Here is a 22,233-nt window from a genome sequence, read left to right as displayed (position 1 = left end):
CATAGCGCGTGTTATATACGTCCCTTACGGACATCTATTCTGTATTTTCTTCATATATCAGGCATATATGTATTAGTTTATTTCATGTATAGACCACACGGCAAATAAGCCAATAATGCCGTATATCAGATATCAAATACAAGGTATATTTGATTTGCTGCACAACTCCTCACTTTGTTCTTCCTGATTCTTCGTGATAGGAAGAATTATCGTAAGTCTAACTTAAGTCTTTGACAAACATTACAAGGGATCATAGTAACATACAGATCACAGAATAGCAATAGTATGAAAATTAAGTATTATAGTTCAATTAAATTGTTACGTTTACAGAAGAATCGGGAGGGATAATCGATGAACATTAATTATGCGCAAAGCATAATTTTATTAATATGCATAAAAAGATTCTTAATTGTGAAACAAAGACTATCATACTTAATCACAGCCACGGGTTTGAAGTGTGATACTTTGAAAAATGGCAAACGTTGAACGCAGCTCGTGTTAGATAAGAAGAAGGTTGCACAGCCACAGTCCTCATTACTTTTCTGTTACCCGCGACTGGGAGGCGGGGACCAATATTGACGTTACGTAACACTTCATTGAAGACGCGGAATTGACCGACAGTCATGGGTTAATTTGGACAACGCTTCGGTGGCATTGGGAATAGTTGTAGGTCCTCAAATTATTGAGCAATGCTATCCAGCTTGTGTGTTGGAAACTAATCAGCCGGTGACCGTTAGAATAGGCAAGAAAGTTTTTAGGTTTATGTATAATTCTCGTCTTTCAACGTTACTTGAATGCGACGTCGTAGCATTGCTCTTGAACCTCATAGGGATCAGCAGCCATAATCGAATGTAGTGTTGATCACATGATGAGTGAGGGGCGGCGGGGACTACGGAAATTGGGTGATGCAATATGTGGACAACTCCTAAACTTGATAAGCAATGAGAGTGCCTGTAATAAATAGTTGACTGTTCATGCTATGGCTGAACAGAAATGGACGATTTATTCACTGGCAGCGGTGATGACTTCGTTTGATGGCTCCCGGACTCTAATGTTCGGTTGACTGTTATAGTTACGTTCGGAAATCGCCGCAAGTTCATCTGCCACTGTTGTTCCGGTTTGTTGAAGCATTTGCGAAAAGTAACCATTTCGATCTTTCAGCAGCAAATGTGGATGATCGTACTCCTGAGTCACAAATGAAAAGAATCAAGTGGTCTGTATTTTGCTTATTTAGTAGTTTGCGAAGCTGTCTTAAAAATTTACGCACAAGGATTCGGCCTTCTCCCATAACCAAAACTCGGTCACTGTTCATTACCGTGTTCAACCGATGCGCTATTGTCACAACTGTGCATTCTGCAAATCTTCGACTTATGGTGTTCTGAATCAATTTGTCAGTGCTAGAAGATGACGAGATCACGTGTTAGCTTACTGGAATTCGTTGCGATTGGCAAATGAGTTATGCTCAGAGGTGATTATCAATACCGCAGAAGAATTAGCGAAGGAATTTATCATCGTAGGAACAATAAGGACTGACGAATTTCTGAAACATGGAATTTGACAAGATTGACACTTACATAGGATCAATGTTAGCAGTGACTTCGTCAAGCACGAGTAGCTTATTTTCCTTAAGGATGGCTCTGGCCAGGCAGATTAATTGACGTTGGCCAACGCTGAAGTTAGCTCCACCTTCGGCAACTGGAATGTCCAAGGATGAAATCATATTTTCAAGTTCCACTTCACGGAGGCTGTGCCAAAGCTCGGTGTCTGAGTAATGTCCAAAGGGGTCCAAGTTATAGCGGAGAGTTTCCGAGAATAAAATAGGCTCCTGAGGGATTATCGAGATGCCGCGACGTAGCTCTTGCAGCCCCACTGACCTCGTGTTAATCCCATCTATTATTATTTCACCGTCCGTAACTCCGTCATGTAATCGAAACAATGCCGAAACTAGCGACGATTTACCAGCACCTGTTCTTCCCACTATGCCAACCTTCCAACCAGGTTTTATATCCACGTTCAGGTCCTACGGTTGTACAACCATAAGAAATGGGGATTGAGAAGGTGATGATGACAAGGCACTTCGCGCTGATATTGCGAGCATAATAATTGATTAAAAATATTGTGGCAATTAGCAAAGTGCATGTGATTCTGAAAGATAATTGAATTGTGAATTAATTAGAGAGATACAAAGTGTATACGTTAATGATTTGTTTGTCCGTGGTAAGTTTTTTTTATCAATCTAAAGATATTGAACCTGAGAAAAAGGGGAAAATACATGTGTCGGAAATGATGAATTCTATAGATAACGTAATGACAGGTTTGAACCAAGCGATTACATTCAGTGTACCTTTAAGACAGGTGGTTGATTATCGGCATATCTCATGGTAACGTTCTTAAAGATCAAACCACCATCGGAAGGCCAAGTGGGTGACGGAGGCTGCTCAGTCGTGAACGGTCCCTCCTTAGGCAAGTTTGTATATTGTAATACTCTTTCGACCGATGTCATCTGCGAGATTACTTCAGCAGTCTGCCACATACCATATTGAACCACTCCAGACATGGCCAGAGATTGAGATATAGCAAGTCCCACAGATCCTCCGAGAAAGTTTCCTAGAAACTATAGTCATTGAGCTCTCTCTGTCTGACTAAGTTTTTTCTCGAATGAATGTCGAGTGTGAATAAAATCTAAAGAATACCAACCGTCGTCCATGAGGATGAATGAAAAGCAAACGCAAGCAATCAAAATCACTGAACAAATATCGAGGGTCAGCCCAAAAACAGAGGCCCCTGCAATAGTAAGGTACGAGGCCCTGGTGTGTTCGTCTTGAAGACGATCAAATTCTTTTCGCAACATTGATTCTACTGCGGTGCCTCGGCTTCGTATTGTCGTTAGCCCATCCAAAGTAGAAGTGACGTGTGAAAACATGGGACTCTTTGCTGGAAATTTTTGAATTTTCTCCAGAAAAGCTGCACGGAAGTCTTGCCAATACATATTTCGTAAGTTTTGGAAAATTCACGGATATGACGATTGTTTATTTTCATTAACACCCCTTCTTTGAATCAAATTGAACGACCGTCCAATCCATAAATCCGTCAAAACTTATAATATAGTCACGGTTGATCATGAGAAAAAATCAATGAGTACATATTTCAGATACACTATACGATCTGTTGGCAGTACGGGCACTCGAAATTGGTGCATCTACCCTCACAGTACATGCTTTCAATTATTATAAAAACTTAATATCAAGAGCTCACCGATCCCCTCGAGTCGTTTGATGTCCTGCGCCGTTTTAAGGTAGTAGAACCGAATCACGTAGAAGATTCCATTGATGATAACTATGGGGATGATCATCCACGGGTTAACCACAGCCACTATCGTAAACATTCCTATCATCATAGTCAAAATTTGAAGTGCTTCCAGCATGGTGTTGGGCAGCAGTTCATCCATCGCACCCATGTCCTTGGAGAATCTATTGAGAATCCTTCCTAGAGAAAAATTTTCAACCGCGGTATAACTGTCAGTAGAGTGAGTACTATATTGGAAAGCGTTTACAAAATTATCAAGTCAGTCGAATATTGATATCAAAGGATGATGGATTTCTTTCAGAAGTCCATGGATTGTCAGACATTTCTAAATGGAATCAAATATCACCAGCTACATTTTAGTACCGATACGATTGGCATACCAGATGGATTAGTATTGAAGAACCGCATAGTAGTTACAAGAATGTTGGCGAACATGGAATTGTGTAGATTGCAGCTGGCATTGACGCACATCTTCATGAAGAGCAAGTGGCGTAGTGTAACGAGGATAATACAGCTGACAATACATCCGGCGTAGATATAAATTGCCACGTCTTGATGCAGCAGTCCGAATTCATCAATCCACTGCGAATGGGATGTCGAGTACAGCAGTAGCTGATTATCGTCAATATTCATGTGACTGCTTGTATTGGAAGTATTGAATCTTTTAGATTGTAGCGTGAATCTGATAGCTTCTTGGTTACTCCAGTACGATACCCAGTAATCGATCCCGGTTGTCGCCACTTGACCGATCACAAAAATTGTCGCGATAAAAATCAACGAGCAGATATTACCACCCGCCAGGAAATAGCTCCAGTATACTTGACTCGACATATTTCCTGTCGTTACCTCTTCTTCTGGGATATCTCTGGAGTTTTCAACGGTTTTGAACTCTTCCGCCAGCTGATCATTGCTATTCGTAGCTGTAGGCGTCACCTGAAAAAACCCAGCTCATACTTCTCATTCGTGTACATATATACTTCGGGTAAGAGATGACCTATGTTACCCTACAACTACTAAAATGGCCACGAAGGTATTGTGGCGTCGACTTAAAGAACCTAAACTTAAAGTACACAATTTTATACAGATAACTATGCATTCCGTGTCCACCTGGATATTTTTTTTAATTCTTCCTAATTCGTCGAGTTCTTTGGACTGCTCAGAAGTTAACAACTGGGATTGCGATTGGACCAGATTTTCGTATGTCCCCTGGCTCTTCACCATGCCCTAGAATGAAGAATTGCTTTAGGTATTAGATTTCCACAACTGAAGTCCAGCATGCAATGAATATCAGTTTCTTGATAAAGCGGAGTAGCTTACCCGATCGAGAACTATAACAGTGTCAGCTTGCTGAAGATATTGTACTTGATGAGTAACGAGTATTCGAGTCTTTTGATCCAGGAAGCCCTTAATGCATTTTTCGAACAAGTGACGAGCCACGCCAGTGTCTACAGCACTGAGAGGATCATCCAGGAGGTAGACATCGGCATTTCTGTAAATAGCTCTAGCCAAATTGATACGGGCTCTCTGGCCCCCGGACAAAGACGCTCCTTTTTCTCCCACACAGCTCAAATCACCTTGGGGAAACTGTTCGAAGTCTTCGACCAGAGCGCAAACTCGTGTCACCTAGGCACATTGCTCAGAATTTATACGTACAATTTACAAGGAGTATTTTACAAGAAACATGATTCACGTACCTCTTGGTATCGACTTTCGTCATACGGCTGGCCGAATAGAATGTTCTCGCGTATGGAGGCAAGGAAAACCCAAGGGTTTTGGCCAGCATATGAAATACGAATATCGTGACTATTTTTAGTAGTCCTGATACCATTTTCAATACAATAGAACGACACGCTTCCAGCTCCCAGTTTCAACTCCCCTAATATCAGGTGAAGCAGAGATGATTTTCCCGAACCAATCGAACCCACGAGAGCACAGAGTGACTGATTTTTTAAATCCAGCGATATGTGACACAAAGTCGGTGGTATCTGACTATCAATCCAGTTTGCCCCAACGTTGATCATTTGGATTCCAATTCCATTATCGGTTTGATGACCTGATGTCGTGGGTTCTTCCACAGTCTGCACCCCGCAGACCGATGGGATATTGACTGTTTCTAGTGATTTACTTTCGTCCAAAAGTAGAAAGTCCTGTTAAAATAAATTTATGAGTTACTGAAGAATTGTGAAGATGAATTGGAAGGCTGAAGAACATACAGTGTGGAACCAACCGTTATTCTCTCCAGAGATACAGCAGTTTCACCAGCCATGAGTATTGCCTTGGGTAAGCATATAGCACACGTGAATTGTAGTACATTGAATAGCGTTGATAATACGAATGTAATATTTGCAGTAAGCGAGTTCCCATTAAGAACGAATACAATCAGTGTTAAGAAAAGAGTGGTTTTTTCCGTGAAGACCGTAATACTCAGATATATTCCCCTGAGGTACGACGTATACCGGACCAGTTTCATCTCCACCGCTCGAACTTTCGATACTATCAACTCAAATGGTTTTTCCCACGCGTACATCTTGACAACCTACCAATTAAAAATATCGTATTAGAGCTGATTTGACTGCTTCATAATTTGGCAACTACAAATTCTAATCGATCTGTCCCATAAAATTATTCTCAAGGTTCCTGTTGTGGAAAGGAGGAGGAACTAACGTCGTACCTGTATTCCAGAAATCAGTTCACTCATCAGTTGTACCCGGTAATCCGTCTTCGCCGCAATCTTCGACCGTAGCTTCCTGCTGACGGTACTCAAGTACCCTTGAAGAGGAATGGTCTGTAACATCATGACGACGATTCCTACTAACGAAGTTGGACCGACGATTTGCCACATCACATATCCAATCAATACGACCTGCAATTGTGTAAAAACTGTAAACATAGTCTGAACTAAGCTGCATTCTGACTAGTTGTTACCTGGAATGGCGAGATCCAGACGAAGTGAAAATATGCCGGTAACGAATCGAAACGTGCGACATCATTACTCATCAAATTAGCTATTAAGCCCGCCGCATTGTTCGTCGCATTCTGATCTAACCGTAGAACCTAGAATAAGTTAAACCATTAAAATGGATAGTACTTACATTCACTAGTTACCCGTTTCAGCGTACTACCTTTCTGTATATTAACGAGCAGCATGCAACCCTTGCGCGCATTCCGGTCTGCCGATTCCGAAAATCGGTGTGATGAGTTACGAAGACAACACTGAGAGTGACAACAACCAGATAAACAGAATAGAGGAGAGCATCGTTTTGTGTTATCTGATCTTCTGCCTGATTGAAGTAGTCGATTATCCAACCCTGGAGTATCGGTTGTAGAACACGCAGTACCATCAGTTGTGCGAAGAGGAGCAGTCCTTGCACCAAATATGGTGCCCAAAGAATCCGAATCAACGTCCACATCAAACTTGGTGTTGGCCTTGGATGATTCCTCTGATTTCTCACCAGACTCCAATTTCGGTTTGCATTCATCAACTCCTTTTTCCACTCTCTAGGTGAAACAAACACATACCATATTAGGAACGGTTCATCATACTCTTATATCATACTTCATCCTAAGTTTCGTTTACTTTTGCGCCGTATCTTCAGGAAATTTCGAGTAGGGACATTCATCAATATAATGCTGTAAAAATTTCATCATTGAATGTTCCTTTTGTACGAGTTTTCCATCTGGTTGCAACTGATGAAAAGACCATCTATATATTAGCAATTAGTTGTCTATCAAGAGCCAACTGCAGACATAGATTCAGGTGAATTCACAAACTGACATCATCTATCTTTACAAGTACAGCTGTATGCATTACAAAGACATTCTTCCAATGATAGTCAATAGCCGCGTAAGTTGTGGTGAGTCCAATTTTGTTGTACTTGATCATTTATACACATCCATTCAACCAGCAGTCTTATTATTTTCCTGCATTTCTTGCTATTGTGCTAATAAAACTCCTGTTTATCTTCATCGCGTTATCATCGTGTCTACAACTATTTTTTATCTACCTAACGACAAGAGGTATGTTTGGCTCCAAATTTATATGTTTCTCCTTTCGGTCTGCAAATTTTCTCACTAATAGCTTGAAGACAATCGGTCTTTAATCTATTTAAATCGGACTAAATATACAATAATTCATAGTAATTTCGAAACATGTACGTCTGGGTGAGTTCTTCTAACGTGAATTTGAAACATCTACTTAAGTTTCTATCAGTTACATGGAATGAAATAATTATAAAGCTTTACGTCGAATCAACGAAAAGATATTTGTTCACTGAATTATTTGGATTTAGCATGGCTCACTTTTCAAGTCGATCGCCGAGGCTCTCGGATGCGTCAGATTTCAAGGGGTCGTACAAATCTTCTAACTTCAAATTACGCCTCGCTCCCTCTCGAAAAATCGGAAATGTCCACCTGTGATTGTTGTTGACGTTATTTGTTTCCGTAAAATGTAATATTTTTTTCTGTGTTTCAGATATGGCTTGAATTGAATGCGTACTGGTACAATGATTGGGAAGCTTACCCGAAAAACAACAAGCTGAATATATTCGATCTTTCCTCGAGATTCTTCCGGTCGCGTGTCTCGTTATTTGCATGCATTTTTCTGATTTATCCTCTTGACGTAATCATTTGTTGAAAACTGTGCTGCTTAGAATCGTGAGCATCTGGCCGACCACTCAAAAACAGGGAGAATACAGAGTTGTGGGAAAAAATAAACTACAGTACTTGGAAGACATTGATCATAGGAGGACGATAAAGGAAGGTCCATAGGGAAAGTTGGCAGATGTTTTGGAAATGGCTAAGAGAAGATCGAAGCCTAACGTGAGATACGCGACTAAGTCACAGAATTATTCTCACTGTCACTCCTGCCCCGAGACTGATAACAAAACTCTCAAGATAAACATCCCTTCCCTGAACTCAGAGTGTTAGTGCACAGCTTTGTACTAACGGTTTTATGTACTTGCAGCTATTTCGTGAGAAGAAAAACAGCGCAGCTTACTTATACCGGTCACCACCGGTTGTTGTGCAGGCACATAGTAGCGTATAGTTTGATCTCATTTCTCTAGTGTCGGTGGTAGTTTCAAGTTATATATACAAATAGCTAAATATAAGCGTAGACTGTAGGCTGTAGACTAAGACGGCGTAGCCGCTTAGAAGCATGGATAGGCTTCAGAGGCACCCAGGCGTACACAAGAATACTTAGAGTTTAAATTTTGAGTGTGAGACAGAGAAAGAATTACGAGAGATGTTCTTATGATGAAGACAGAATTTGTACTTGACCCGGACACAAAAAACGCGAGGGTGGGCTCAACTCCGAAGGCTGGCAGTACAAGACAAACAACCTACGACCCAAGACGATTACGAAGACGAGTAAAAGACGATCAATTGACGACCACATCGAAATAATTGTAACTGAATTTCCAATAAGATCCGTGTAATTGTACATTTTGTTCAATATTTACGCGTGGGATCTATGAAAAGATTAAATTCAAAGACTTAGATCCGCCATAATTTAAAACAATAAAAATTAAATACGAAACAATTCATCAACACCAACACCCTTACACAACTCTCAAACACACTCTTTTTGCTATTTTTCAATTCGCTGTGAAACTCAAATATATTCAACTCTTCGATGCGTCAAGTACTCTTAATCAGACTCACACTCTGACCTGCGTGTATTTATTCCATTCTCTTCCTCTCATTTTTTCTCTCTGTTTGATTATTACGTTATTTTTGGAATAATTTACTTGACTCTATTCGCAATGTTGAGTCATTACTGTTATTACTCAGTTTTAAAAGCGAGCGTTACACGCACGTACTTGAGTCGGAGCGTGCAGCCACAGATCTATTTTGAAAGATAATCCTTCTAAGACTAATCTTAGGAATCTTTGATTCTTAAAATCTCACTAGGAAATTACTATTTCTGCAGAAGGTAGCGCTCTGCAAATTATAAACTTTAATCATAACATCGGGAAGATCATTGACCATTACTGACGCAGTTGTCAATAGTGTTATAACCCACAAACTTAATCGTCGGTGCGGTTGCGATTGCAGCCCCATTGTTACTATTATCAATGTAAAAATATTCAAACTCATTGCTGCAGGAAATACTATGGCATTAAACAGAATATTGTGAATTGTTACTGCAAGTTTTGTTTGTTGTTTAATTTGGATGTAAATGTTTATTATTACTATTGAATGTACACGATACATCGATCTGAAGAGATCCTATCCGACTGTGTGATAAATACTATCTATATATCTATTTATTTTTCGTCTTTGGTGAGGCCTTTAGTCCCCAAACTCACACATGCATTTCTAAATTTAGCCAAATCCTAAACGCCCACTGCGAAAATCCTTAATCATTTCTGTGACTTTGTACCTGGATTAAACCGGAATTTGGTAAGCGTTTCAAAAAAGTAAGATAAGACTCTTCAAATCTAATAGGAAGTAACTAAGACAGGTTTATAATTTCTTTTTTGTCTCATGAACGTAGACTGTATTATTTTTACGTACGAACATAGTATCTGGGTTCTGGTCACAGTAATAGAGTTCAAGTAAAGTATGGTTACTGTTTTGGCTTTTCTAAACGCTAACGTCAAGGAAATATCATTCGTAACCCAGACGCAGGTAAGAATTATTGGCCGAGCAGTGTTATTTGAAAAGTAAAGGTTGAAGTGATCAGGTAGATGGCAAACACCGTGCCAATGTCGTAATAACAAGGTGAAATTTGATATAAGATTCCCCACTTTTGCCTCGTGCGGATAATTCAAAATAAAAAATGACCAACGTTTAATTGAAATACTGATTTTCTTCAAAGTTGTACGAATGCTTTACAATTCGGAAACAAACACGTCGTCATTTTATCGCCCCTATTATTATTGCGTATCCAGTGGTTGATGAACTTCGAGAATGAAATCCGATGTCTTCCGGCAGTCACAGCTCAGTTGATAGCTATCTTCAGAAATTTTGGCAAGCTTGTGTGCTATCGCTTTCCCAGTTTGTTGGAGCATTTGCGAAAAGTGACTATTCGGATCTTTCAACAGCAAATATGGATGATCGAATTCCTGCATAGGAAATGAAGAGGATTAATTGTATAATACTTTACGTATTTTGATGCTTAATAAACTGATTTGAAAATTAACGCACCAGGATTCGGCCTTCTCCCATAACCAACACTCGGTCACTGTCCATTATCGTATTCAATCGATGCGCTATCGTCAAAACCGTACAGGTTGCGAATCTTTGTCTTATGGCGTTTTGAATCAAATTGTCGGTGCTAGAAGACAATGAAATTATACATTAAGCTTATTAAAATTTGTGAAGTCTCGCAGACGAGTTACGCTTAGGGTTGAGCATCATTAACCGGCAAAATTGGAAGAGGGTTTCACAACCAAATTAATAATAAGGATTGATTAAGAGGGGTATCCCAATGTATTTTGTTTTTTTTTATGTTTAATAAAAATCGGTTTTAAAAAATTTATTCAATTCTCTGAGGTGTTAAGAATATACGTGCCAAATTTCAACCCGAAATTCGCAAAATTTACTTATTGTTAGATTAGCTAATGAACACCGCAAGTGCTTCATATCCCTGTAAACTCTATTCAAAAATTATAACGTGTATTTTTCAAAACAGCTTGCTTGCAGCTGGTGGGCACGATATTTAAAAAACCAGAGAACCGATCGACTTCAGATTTTAACAGCATATTATCGTTCGATGAACGGAAGAAGCCACACGTTATATATTTTTCTATACAAAGAAAAAATTCAATCAATTTCATTGCAAAATCGATCGTTTGAGTTTGACAAGTGACCATTTTGTCAAAGAAAAAAAAAAAAAAAATGTCTGGTTTTTCAAACGATAGTTAGACGTGATCGAAACAGAATTTCGTTTGGTTTTTTCATTCAGACTACCAAAAGAAAAGAAAAACTGCACACCAACGGTCGCGGGACTTTGGTCGGCCTCACGGATAAGGAGGGTCAGCAGGTGGAATTTTTCATAAAAATGATTGATAATTTTTGTTAACACCTCAAAAACCAATAAATGTAAGCTGAAAATTTGAAAGTAATTGATTCTACAGTTTCATTTTTATTAAATCCCCAAAAAACTCATATTTTAGTGGAAAGTAATTGGACACCCTCTTTAATTTTTTATATTTAACGAATTTACGAGGATTTACACTAACCTACGATCAATGTTTGCGGTGGCTTCGTCAAGCACGAGTAGCTGATTGTTCTTGAGGATGGCTCTGGCCAGGCAGATTAACTGGCGTTGCCCAACGCTGAAGTTGGCTCCACCTCTGTCAACTGGAATGTCCAGGGATGAAATCACATTTCCAAGTTCCACTTCACGGATGCTGTGCCAAAGCTCGGTGTCTGAGTATTGTTCAAAGGGGTCCAAGTTGTAGCGGAGAGTTGCCGAGAACAAAATTGGCTCCTGAGGGATTATCGAGATTCGTGGACGTAACTCTTGCAGCCCTACTGATTTCGTGTCAATCCCATCTAATTCTATTACACCATCCAATCCCTCCCCGGTTAAACGAAATAGCGCCGATACCAGGGAAGATTTACCAGCTCCAGTTCTTCCCACAATGCCAACTTTCCACCCAGGATTTATTTTGATGTTGATATCCTATGAGTGTATAAGAGAGGAATGAAAATTAGAAGAATGAGCAAAAATTCTAGCTTTGTGGATATCACAGTTTCGGACGTATTGGATATTTTTATTCAGTACACGAAAAGTGGCTGAAAAGAAAACTACAGTTTTCAGTGAATCAACATCAGATCGACAGATCCTTTGAGTAACATAGTGGCAGTGGGCACAAGTCTGAACCAGACAAAACCTTCAAAGCTGGTGGTTTATTCTCGGCATATTTCATGCTGACGTTTTTAAAGATCAATCGACCATCAGAAGGCCAATTGTCCGGAAGAGGTTTTCCAGTAGTAAACGGACCCTCCTTGGGTAATTTCGTGTACTGTAAGACTCTTTCGACCGAAGTCATTAGCGAGATCGCTTCGGCAATCTGTCGTATTCCGTATTGGACCGTCCCAGTCATGACTAGAGATTGAGAAATAGCGAGTCCCACAGATCCTCCAAGAAAAGTTTCTATAACAATAGTCATTAAGTTCCGTTTTCCAGTTTATCTCCAACGTTACTGAGTACAAGCGCATGTATAGAACCTGGAGAACACTAACCATTGTCCATGAGGATGAACGAAAAGCATACACAAGCAGTAAAAGTGCCCAAACAAGTATCAAGTATCAGTCCCAATACGGCGGTTCCCGCAACAGTGAGATACCAGGTCCCAGTATGTTTGTCCTGCAGACGATCGAATTCTTTCCGCAGTAGTGATTGCTCTAAATAACCTCTGCTCCGTATTGTCGGTAGCCCATCCAGAGTTGAATTGACGTGTGAAAACACGGGGCTCTTAGCTGGAATTTCAAATTAGCAGCTTCGTAATAAATATGCGTATAATGCATTGGTACGTATTTCAAATATATATCACATGATTTGTTCATATTAAAGCTTCACAAATCGGTTATTCTACCTTAGCAGCTTTTACTTCAAACTACTGACGGTACACAGTACTAAGTCTTACCAATTCCTTCGAACCGTTTCAGGTCTTGCGCTGTTCGAATATAGAATAGCCCGATTATGTAAATGATTCCACAAATTACAACTATAGGAATGGTCATCCACGGATTGACTAGGGCCACCATCGTAAAAGATCCGATCATCCCGAACAAAATTTGAAATGATTCCAACATGGTCTTGGGCAGCAGTTCATCCATTGTGCCAATGTCCTTTGAGAACCTATTAAGTATCCTTCCTGAAGAAAAATTGTGCAGAAAGAGAAGAGTCATGAGAATAGCCAGTAGGCAAACTGCAGTCTTGACAAAAAAAAAACAAAAAACTTTGAATGGCACTTCAGTAACATCGGCGTACGAATTAAACTTTGACGGCATGGGATTAATTTGTTTGACATACCAGATGGATTAGTATTGAAGAATCTCATGGTGGCCTGCAAGAGGTTGGCGAACATTTCACTGTGTATATTGTGACTGGCATTAATACACATTCTTAAAAAAAGCATGTTACGCAGTGTAACGAAAATAATGCAGCTGATGACAAACCCTGCGTAAATATATATACTCGGAATCACATTTAGTAGCCCGAATTCGTCAAACCACTGCGATTGGGATGAAGAGTCAATCTCGTGCTGAAGGCCTACGGTACCGTTACGATACTGCGTATCGTTTGCACTGGATTTGTAGGACTGTAACTTAGTTCTGACGGCCTCTTGGTTGGTCCAGTATGATACCCAGTAATCGGTCACGCTTATTGCCAGTTGCCCGATTATGAAAATTGTCGTGATGAAAATCAGCGAGGACAGATTACCGCCGGCCGAAAAATACTTCCAGATTAATTGGCGCGACACAACACCCCTCTCCACCTTTTCCTCGGTGACATCCCTGGAATCTTGAATGCTTTCACAGTTTTTCGTCATCCTATCACCGCCGTTCATACCTGCAGGTGTTGCCTGAGAACACATTCAATCCTTTTTATTAATTTCGTTGAGCAGAAAGGTGCATACTATGAGTCTGCAGTCAGTCAAATAATCATGCAAGTCTTTTGGATATTTGTTGTCTGTACCTATTTCAACATGGTCACAAGTTAATTACTCCACACTTACATCAATTTGACGTCAATACCTTATTGGACTCTGTGTCAACTTCGTCACATTCTTCGACTTCCTTGTCTTCATCAGATTTCTCCGACTTTTGGCAAGCTAATAAGTGAATACTAGAATGGACCAGCTCTTCGTATGATCCCTGGTACTTTACTGCTCCCTGAAGTGAAAAGTTGCTTGAGGAAATAAATTACCGTAACGGAAATTTCAAGTACTATGAACCTTAGTTTCCCGATAAAGAAATGGAATAGTTTACGTGATCGAGAACTATAACACTGTCAGCCTGCCGAAGATATTGCAGTTGATGAGTAACGAGTATTCGAGTTTTTCCCTTTAGGAAGCTGATGATACATTCTTCGAACAATTGACGACCTACACCAGTATCAACAGCACTGAGTGGATCATCGAGCAAGTAGACATCGGCATCTCTGTAAATAGCTCTGGCCAAATTGATGCGGGCTCTCTGGCCTCCGGACAGAGACGCGCCTCTTTCCCCGATAAAGCTGGAATCACCATTAGGCCATTGTTCAAAGTCTTTGACCAGCGCACAAACTCGTGTCACCTAGAGACACATTGTCCAGAATGTATGAAAGTATAAGAGTGTTCAACGAGAGATGTGATTAAGTTGTAGTACCTCGTGGTATCGAATTTTGTCGTACGGCTGGCCGAACAGAATATTCTCACGTATGGAGGCAGAGAAAAGCCAAGGATCTTGGCTAGCATAAGAAATACGAATATCGCCACTGTCTTTGTTAGTCTTGATACCGTTTACACTTGTGTAAAACGCGAAGCTTCCACCTCCCACTTTCAACTCTCCTAATATGAGGTGAAGCAGAGATGATTTCCCGGAGCCAACTGACCCCACAAGAACAGAGAGCGACTGACTTTTCACATCTATCGACACGTTACTCAAAGTAGGTGGCAGGTGGCCGTAAACCCAGTTGGTTGCGGCGTTAACCATCTCGATTCCAATTCCTTTTTCGAGCCACTCATTTTTTATCCTTTCCATACACTTTCTGCCATGTTTTGATTCTAATTTCACTTTTTCAGGGATTTTGATTTCATTCAAGAGTAAAAAATCCTGCAAAACGAATTTGCTTGCTGATGATAAGTCGTGAGGATAAATTTAATAATTCGTCACAAATGAAGAACGCGTATTGCTTAACATACCATTATTCTCTCTAGAGATACAGCAGTTTCGCGAGCCATGACTATTGCTTGAGGTAAGAAAGTTGCGCTCGTTAATTGAAGCGCGGCGAAAAGTGTAAATATCACGAAAGTACTATTTGCAGTAAGGGTGTTCCCAGCCAGAACAAATGTGATCAGCGTTGCGAAAAGAGTGATTTCCTCCAACAATATCGTAAAACTGAGACGTATTCCTGTAAGGTACGTGGTATTGCCAATCAGTTTCATCTCTAAAGCTCGAGTTTTCGATACGATGAACTCAAATGGTTTTTCCCAAGCATACATTTTGACTACCTGTGAATACAAAATCATGAAACATACATACACCGAGCAATAAGAAAAGAATATTCTAGAACAGTAAATTTGCCAAGCGTTACTGTATAAATTGTATCACAGAACAAGTTCAACGCGGTCGGAACAGCTGAACATGTTGCTGCACATATCGTGGTCCCAAATGAGCGTGGTAAGTGAGAGTTTAGTAGCCGATGGGGGTGGGATACAGAAATGCGACAGACCAAAAAATCGGCGGGGCAAAATTCCGAGAGTCAAATTAAAAAGAGAAATTTTTTCTTGAGAATGGGCAAAAATACGAAGTGCAAAATTGAATTGCAAAAATACCGAACAGTCAAAAAGTCGACTTTTCAAATGCCAGACGCGTGCTTTTTTGGAAAATTTACGGATCCGAATTTATCAATAACGACTGACCAAAGACTCGAAACGGTGAAATCCCGAAACCCACAAAAACATATTACTCATAATATCGAAAGACTGCAACATGTCAGAAACGCATTTATTCTTTCTAACGTCACCAGTTGCACCTGATAGATAGCGTTACGCTTGTGAAGGGAGATGAGGGCGCATACGTGAATTGAAACACGATTCAGTGTAATACTGTTTTCAATAAATTGAATTGAAAGTACGGGAAAAAAGATGTATTGTTTGAATGTTATTGAAAATAACCTAATAGCCTATTCCTTTGCGCTCTTTTTTCTTTGATGATACAGACAATTGTGTAATGCAATGATAAAACTTGATAAAACTAGCATCGAGTTGACGAATTACACAAATTCCTAATTTTCAGGAGATTCGGTATTTCGTTCTTTCGGGATTCTGGTCCATCTGTATTTTGCAGCTCGAAATTTTCCACGTTCTGAACTTTGATTTTCGACAGATAATTTTTTTGGTTTCTTGGCTGTTCGAAGCATTCGGAACTTTTATGTTTCCACATCCTCATATTTTGTGCTTTGTTCATTCGGGATGCAGACTAATCTGAAAATCCTTTTTTGGACAAAAGAGCCTTCGGTTAAATGAACTTTCGGGAAAATAGTTGTTCTACTGGATGATTTATGGGAAATCCCAATTTCGGTACACTGAACATTGGTCATTTTAAAATCGCATGTCGAAAATTTCGGGTTTTCGATCAGTCGACTTTTTGGTCTTTCAAGATTTTGACCCCTAACCGCCGAAGGCTTCTATCACCATGCAGTGTTTAGCATCTCTGACGTACCTATCATCGATAACAGTTTGTTGCATGTGCCTCGATTTCAGACTTCAACGGATTCAAACAGTACCTGTATTCCGGAAATCAGTTCGCTCATGAATTGCACTCGCTTATCAGTCCTCGCCGCAATTGCTGATCTCAGTTTCGCACTGATGTTGCTAAGGTACCATTGAAAAGGTATTGCATGCATTAGCAGGATGCCGATGCCTGCCAACGAAGCCACACCAACTGACTGCCACATCACGTATCCGATCAATAACACCTGTAATATAAACGAAAGCCGTACAGATGCAGGCTAAAAAGGATGTGATTCAGGAGTTGCTACCTGGAACGGCATGAGCCAAATGTATTGAGAATAGAACGGAAGGTAATCGAGCCGGGCTACGTCGTTGCTCATCAAATTGGTGACTTGTCCCGCAATCGCGTTGTTCATCGCAGTCTGATCCAGCCGTAGGATCTAGAACAACTGATACCTTAGTAAAGTCTATTATTAATTATAATATAAACATAAATAAAGTATTAATCCGCCAATCGATACAATGGTAATACCTTTCTGTATAACAACGAGCAGCACGCAACCCTGGCACACATCCCAATCTGTCTAGTACGCAGATTGTTGTGACGACCGATGAAGATAATACCATAAGTTACAACGACAAGGTAGCCAGCGTAGAGAAGAGCTTCATTTCTTGTCATCTGTTTTTCCTTATCATTGAAGTAATTTATTATCCATCCCTGGAATACTGGTTGTAGAATACGCAGCACCACCACATTTACGAAAATGAGCAGTCCTTGTATCGCGTACGGGGCCCACAGAACCCGAATCAACGCCCACGTCAAGCTCGGTCTCGGCTTCGGTTGCTTTTTCCCATTTTTGATCAGAAGGAATTGTCGTTCTGCTTTTATCAACTCCTTTTTCCACTCACTAAGCGAAATAAGTACGTTTGACGTTGGAAATAGATATTTATCGTATCCTGGTATACTTTACCTAATATTTGATACACCATTTTGTCATGTAAAAAAAAAAAAAAATAAAAATAAAAAAACGAGTAAGATGGTAATGGACATATCCTGTCATTAATTTATCTGCAGTTCGTTTTATTTCTTTTTCTTATTCCAATGAATATAACTTGCACATACTCAAATTTTCCAACGATGACACACTTCACAATTGTTTGCTTTTCTCGAAGGTATTAAGTTCAAACGTCTACCAATCGCTAGATACGAATGAACCATATGAAAAAAGCTGCTACAATTGCCGCGAAAGTATTACGTGAATGTGCAAAGTCAAGTATCAAATGAAAACAAATTTGGAGGCATCAATTTTCTAAACAGAAATGGGTGCGTGATAAACTATTTAGAAATTTTTTACGGCTTACCTTTCCAGACGATCCCCGAGCCTCTCGGATTCATCGGACTTCAAAGGGTCGTATAGATCTTGTAATGTCAAATTATGCCTCGCTCCCTTCCAAAAAATCGGCAACGTCCATCTGCAATTATTACCGGCATAATAATTTTTGGTACAATTCAATTCGTTTTTAAACCAAGTTTACCAATAGATGATGCGGCTTACCCAAAAATCAACCGGCTGAATATGTTCGATCTTTCCTCAAGATTCTTTCGATCACGTCGCTCTTCGGTACTCTCCATGTTTCGATTGATTTATTCGATTTCCTTTTGCTCATTCAAAAACGAAATTCAACGAATCGATATTTTTGATGGTCTCTATCCCCACTGACGAATCGTTCTCACTTGAGCTTCAGCAAGTGTACACTAACGTTCCAGATATTTAACTTAATACTAGAACGTAAGTCTAGCGATCGCTGGCTCTCCGTCTACTACTGACCGATCATTCTTATTTAAACTTCCGTTGCAGGACTGAAAATAAAATTATCAACACGATTCCCCTTCCCCAATATTCAACTGTGCTTAAATTATTGCTACACAGCTGCTGGCTTATTGTACGTGTTGATATTGTAAGTCATACACCGAAAGGTCTGTGTAGCGAATTCGATTATTCAGAATGAATTATCAATCGTAATAACATAGATACCAAAAACTGTACTATACTTTATACTTTTATCTATACTTATAAGAAATGGTTAATGATTCCGGGCAATAACAAGGATAAACTAATTGTTTCTAGTTATATTACAGAATATTGCGCACGAATGATAAGCTGCTTTTGAATTTAGGTAGTCATATTGTGGGAGACTATCCGGATGTTCTTTAGCATTTCGTTCAATGCCCAACAGCCTTTTACTCGTGATATTCTTCATCAACTTTGTTTTATAGACAAGTTACGGATGAATTTTTTGCAAGTGAATATAAGAATATTGCTTCGCCTGAAACGTGGCTAAAACCATGGCATCAATCGTTGATGTGTGCTAAAGCCTTCTCAAATAGTATTTATTCAAGTGGCGTATATTTTTCAAAGAAAAAAGGTGTATAATTCTGTATGTACACACACGGTAGTATTATGGATATCTTGCTTCGTAAAAACGTTTGGCCATCCGAAGTCGCATTTGTCCAAAATATGTCCTGGATATCTTTTTTGAATTCTTGGGTCTACTTGGTCAGAAAAGATTTCTGTGCAAGCTGATTCTTAGACAATTCAAATTTTCCACCTCTCCCCTCCCCCTTGCCCCTAAAAATAATGCGAAAACGGTCGCTTCTTCCCATTGGAATTCTTAAAACTATTATTGGTGGAAAATAAAAAATACTAATCTCAATTTATATGAACTATTTTAACGTAATTTTTCAAGTGAAAACTGATGCATGCATATGTTGTGAGATCGCTGCAAACGGTGGATTATACATGACAGCAGGAAAATAAAAAAATGTCGTCATATTTCATGCGTATTATCTTGGCTATTGATCCCACAATAATTTGAATGCTTTCTTTGAGATACTTGATTTTCAATTATTCTAGAAATAACCATTTGTATCGATTCGGAGACGAAAAGTTTTTGTTCCGGAATAAATTTAGGCATACCCTATAGGATTTTTGGTAAAAATGTTGACAATTCTGTACAATCCTGGAATCGATTCCATAATGCACTATATCGGCATAATTTTGCGAGAGGAATCGATTACGCGCTCCGAATACGCTGCAAGCAACAGATTTAAGAGCTACAGCCAAAAAACGAAAAGTTTCCTTCGTAATTTCTCTGCTGTTGGTTCTGCGATCTATTTGGTGCGTTTTTTGCGTTCCTGGCGATCAAATCAGTCAAAAAGGGTTACACGAATCTATTCTGAAACGAAAAATTTTTCACGATTGTTTTCATGAATTTATTATTGCGATCTCGTGGAATCCATGCCATTACTTTGTTTTTGCGTTAAACTGAAACTGTGTTACAGCATTTTTGCCAGGCCCTTGTTTGCATTTGAGATACGTGGACTCCGATATGTCGAGATGTATACGTCAATATAGGCCACCCCTTTAAGAGCGCGTAGTCTATCTCTATGAGCCTATGATTATGTAGTCGACGGTTCGTGGCGGGGATGTGCAGACGAAGGGTTAAAGCTATTGGTAACATTCAGCGGTTAAAATCTAAATTTGGTCATAGCCTCCCGGTGAGCATTATACCGTACAAATCTGTATAAAAGAATGAGGCGCTATGTTCTGTAACTGTTGACCACCGTGTTTGAGACACTCCTATTTATAAGTGCATGGCCTGCAACTTTCGTGGGGTTGGTGTAGAGAAACTCCACACCTGGATTGGAAACCGTGTGAAAATTCAACACTCTTAGTGCGCCTTTTTCGTGCAAATATTCCATGCTGTGCTAGTTTGCTCGCTACCAGAATGCCTGAGGGAAACGCGCACGAGTATGTTTTTGTTAGACTAACATTAATGATAGCTACTTTTTTTCATACCTGCGAAATATTATTTTTGGCTCGCGATTGAACAGTACAGCTATTTTTTACACTCACAACGAACTTGCTGAACAAATTGATATGAACCAAATTGTAAATAAGTTCATTGTAAAAACTAGCGCACGCCGTACTACTTTTCAACTGTTGTAGTTTATAAAATAAAATCGGAACATTTTAGAACAGAATTTTTTTTTTTAATTACCGTCGAAGAGTACAGGGCGTAATTGAACAATGTACGGGAGGCGGACCGCTGCGGGGTCTGGTAGGTAAGGGGTGTCATTGAGGGGGCTGAAAATTACGTTCTACATTCATTAACTAAATTCATGACATCATTTTTTTTTTTCAATTGTCTGTACTTATTCAAATTTCTAAACTCATATTATTGAACTGATGAAGAAAAAACTTACAGCGTGTAAGAATAGCGTAGCGAATAAATAAAACTAATAAAGGTGGTTAAGTACACATTACTAAAGTCTATTTAATTAAAATAACGAGATTATACAACTACGTCTTCACGCTGGGGCGGACCAGCGAGAACTAAGCGGCACATGGCCCCCTCCCCTTGCAACTCTGGCTGAGTCGCGTAGATGGCGCCACTGTTCTACTCGCTGGTGGCAGTTGACATATCGTGGAAACAATTGATTAACTGTTGTTGTATTCCTACATCCGCGGGTAAATATTTATTCGCTAAGTTGTGTTCGAGATAAATCTCCGGATTGTGGCACATTTTGTTTTCATTAACCTATCATATGTTATGAAATTACTCAATGTGCGTGGTCATATTCCGTAATACTCTGACTTCACCCTCTATTGCATATACACTCTCTGTTACCCACTTACTGGATGCATTAAAAATTTTGCAGTAGATTATTATTTTCATTTCGTCGTTGTGATGTAATTAATCAACATATTCCTGAAAGATTTAACAGTTTTTAAGGCGCGCAAGTACGGATGACTGAAATACATTGTATTTGAATTTTTCTTTTTTCCACAAGTGTCCGAAAATACAAATGGGGTTCAGCGAGAGCCCTTTGGGATGATTTAATACGTCCGCCCTAGGTGTCTATCCTTCTAAGTCCGCCACTGCATCAGACAATAAAGAATCACTCTAGACAACAGAATATAAATTAACCTCAACGAGTACAGAACTGAATCAAACTCAGAATCAATTCGATAACTAAATCACGCAGCGAATCAGAATCAACTCGCAACGTTCCTCTCAGAACGTAACAGGTGGTTGTTGGTGAGTGGTATGTCGTAAGGCATTGTCGGAAGGCGTCAGTCGCTAGTTGTCAGAAGCAAAATGATGTTCTACAATGTCTATGAAAGAATGTGCGGTTACTTTTGTTCAGCCAATCACAGAAGTTCTAGCATAACCTCACGTGACAGTAAACATAACCTGAAAGTCAAAGTGTTGTCTTCTGATTAGTTAATCGCAAGCGGAAATCGATGTCGGTGTTGCAGAAGATGGGAGATGACCTCCTTCCTTCCAGCAACCGATAGCACCTTCTGTTATCGTGAAACGATTGTCCGATAGCAGGTCACGCCTTCCGACAACAGCTTACTATACGACATACTACTCACCGACAAGACCCATTGTAGAACCGGCTTAATTCTCCTAACTTTTTCCCTCGTATGATCGCAGCATCACTTCTTGGTTTACCGACATTAAC

The 22,233-nt window shown here is 39.7% G+C and overlaps 2 protein-coding genes across 3 annotated transcripts; both read right to left on the bottom strand.

Moving 5' to 3' along the window:
- Window positions 1–2,516: 2,516 nt before the first annotated feature.
- Window positions 2,517–8,675, bottom strand: LOC124220625 (ATP-binding cassette sub-family C member 4-like). Its single transcript, XM_069136510.1, has 13 exons — window positions 7,826–8,675; window positions 7,606–7,716; window positions 6,429–6,804; window positions 6,232–6,360; window positions 5,978–6,169; window positions 5,534–5,842; window positions 5,001–5,453; window positions 4,624–4,929; window positions 4,414–4,530; window positions 3,687–4,239; window positions 3,256–3,486; window positions 2,698–2,934; window positions 2,517–2,614 (listed from the first exon to the last, which is right to left on the bottom strand). The coding sequence occupies exons 1-13, from the start codon at window positions 7,900–7,902 to the stop codon at window positions 2,517–2,519; spliced, it is 3,189 nt and encodes a 1,062-aa protein (XP_068992611.1). The 5' UTR covers window positions 7,903–8,675.
- A 1,422-nt stretch (window positions 8,676–10,097) lies between these two features.
- On the bottom strand, window positions 10,098–22,186 carry LOC124220623 (ATP-binding cassette subfamily C member 4-like). 2 transcript variants are annotated; one of them, XM_046629804.2, is made up of 17 exons: window positions 19,152–22,186; window positions 18,257–18,561; window positions 18,063–18,173; window positions 17,233–17,608; window positions 17,009–17,140; window positions 16,754–16,945; window positions 15,168–15,476; window positions 14,632–15,078; window positions 14,254–14,559; window positions 14,020–14,157; window positions 13,295–13,847; window positions 12,906–13,136; window positions 12,502–12,738; window positions 12,150–12,412; window positions 11,493–11,938; window positions 10,456–10,585; window positions 10,098–10,373 (listed from the first exon to the last, which is right to left on the bottom strand). In XM_046629804.2, the coding sequence occupies exons 2-17, from the start codon at window positions 18,331–18,333 to the stop codon at window positions 10,185–10,187; spliced, it is 4,137 nt and encodes a 1,378-aa protein (XP_046485760.1). In that variant the 5' UTR covers window positions 18,334–18,561; window positions 19,152–22,186; the 3' UTR covers window positions 10,098–10,184. The 2 variants fall into 2 exon arrangements, with proteins under 2 accessions (XP_046485760.1, XP_046485761.1); XM_046629805.2 differs by lacking the exons at window positions 18,063–18,173; window positions 18,257–18,561; window positions 19,152–22,186 and having other exon boundaries at window positions 17,009–17,149; window positions 17,233–17,348.
- Window positions 22,187–22,233: the final 47 nt, after the last annotated feature.

This window comes from Neodiprion pinetum, chromosome 5 (assembly GCF_021155775.2).
Source record: "Neodiprion pinetum isolate iyNeoPine1 chromosome 5, iyNeoPine1.2, whole genome shotgun sequence".
Taxonomy (NCBI): domain Eukaryota; kingdom Metazoa; phylum Arthropoda; class Insecta; order Hymenoptera; family Diprionidae; genus Neodiprion; species Neodiprion pinetum.
The sequence above is the reverse complement of the archived record's forward strand: the minus strand, read 5'-3'. Positions and strand labels throughout refer to the sequence as shown.

What these genes read in the sequence shown, in the direction of transcription:
- LOC124220625 (XM_069136510.1), bottom strand. Translation starts at nt 7,902, where the DNA reads ATGCATGCAAATAACGAGACACGCGACCGGAAGAATCTCGAGGAAAGA. An exon ending in TTCAGCTTGTTGTTTTTCGG is followed by an intron (nt 7,717 to 7,825) that starts GTAAGCTTCCCA and finishes CAACAATCACAG; the next exon opens with GTGGACATTTCCGATTTTTC. An exon ending in TCTGGATCTCGCCATTCCAG is followed by an intron (nt 6,170 to 6,231) that starts GTAACAACTAGT and finishes ACACAATTGCAG; the next exon opens with GTCGTATTGATTGGATATGT.
- LOC124220623 (XM_046629804.2), bottom strand. Translation starts at nt 18,333, where the DNA reads ATGGAGAGTACCGAAGAGCGACGTGATCGAAAGAATCTTGAGGAAAGA. An exon ending in CTTCAATACTAATCCATCTG is followed by an intron (nt 13,137 to 13,294) that starts GTATGTCAAACA and finishes ATTTTTCTTCAG; the next exon opens with GAAGGATACTTAATAGGTTC. An exon ending in TGGGAGAAGGCCGAATCCTG is followed by an intron (nt 10,374 to 10,455) that starts GTGCGTTAATTT and finishes TTTCCTATGCAG; the next exon opens with GAATTCGATCATCCATATTT.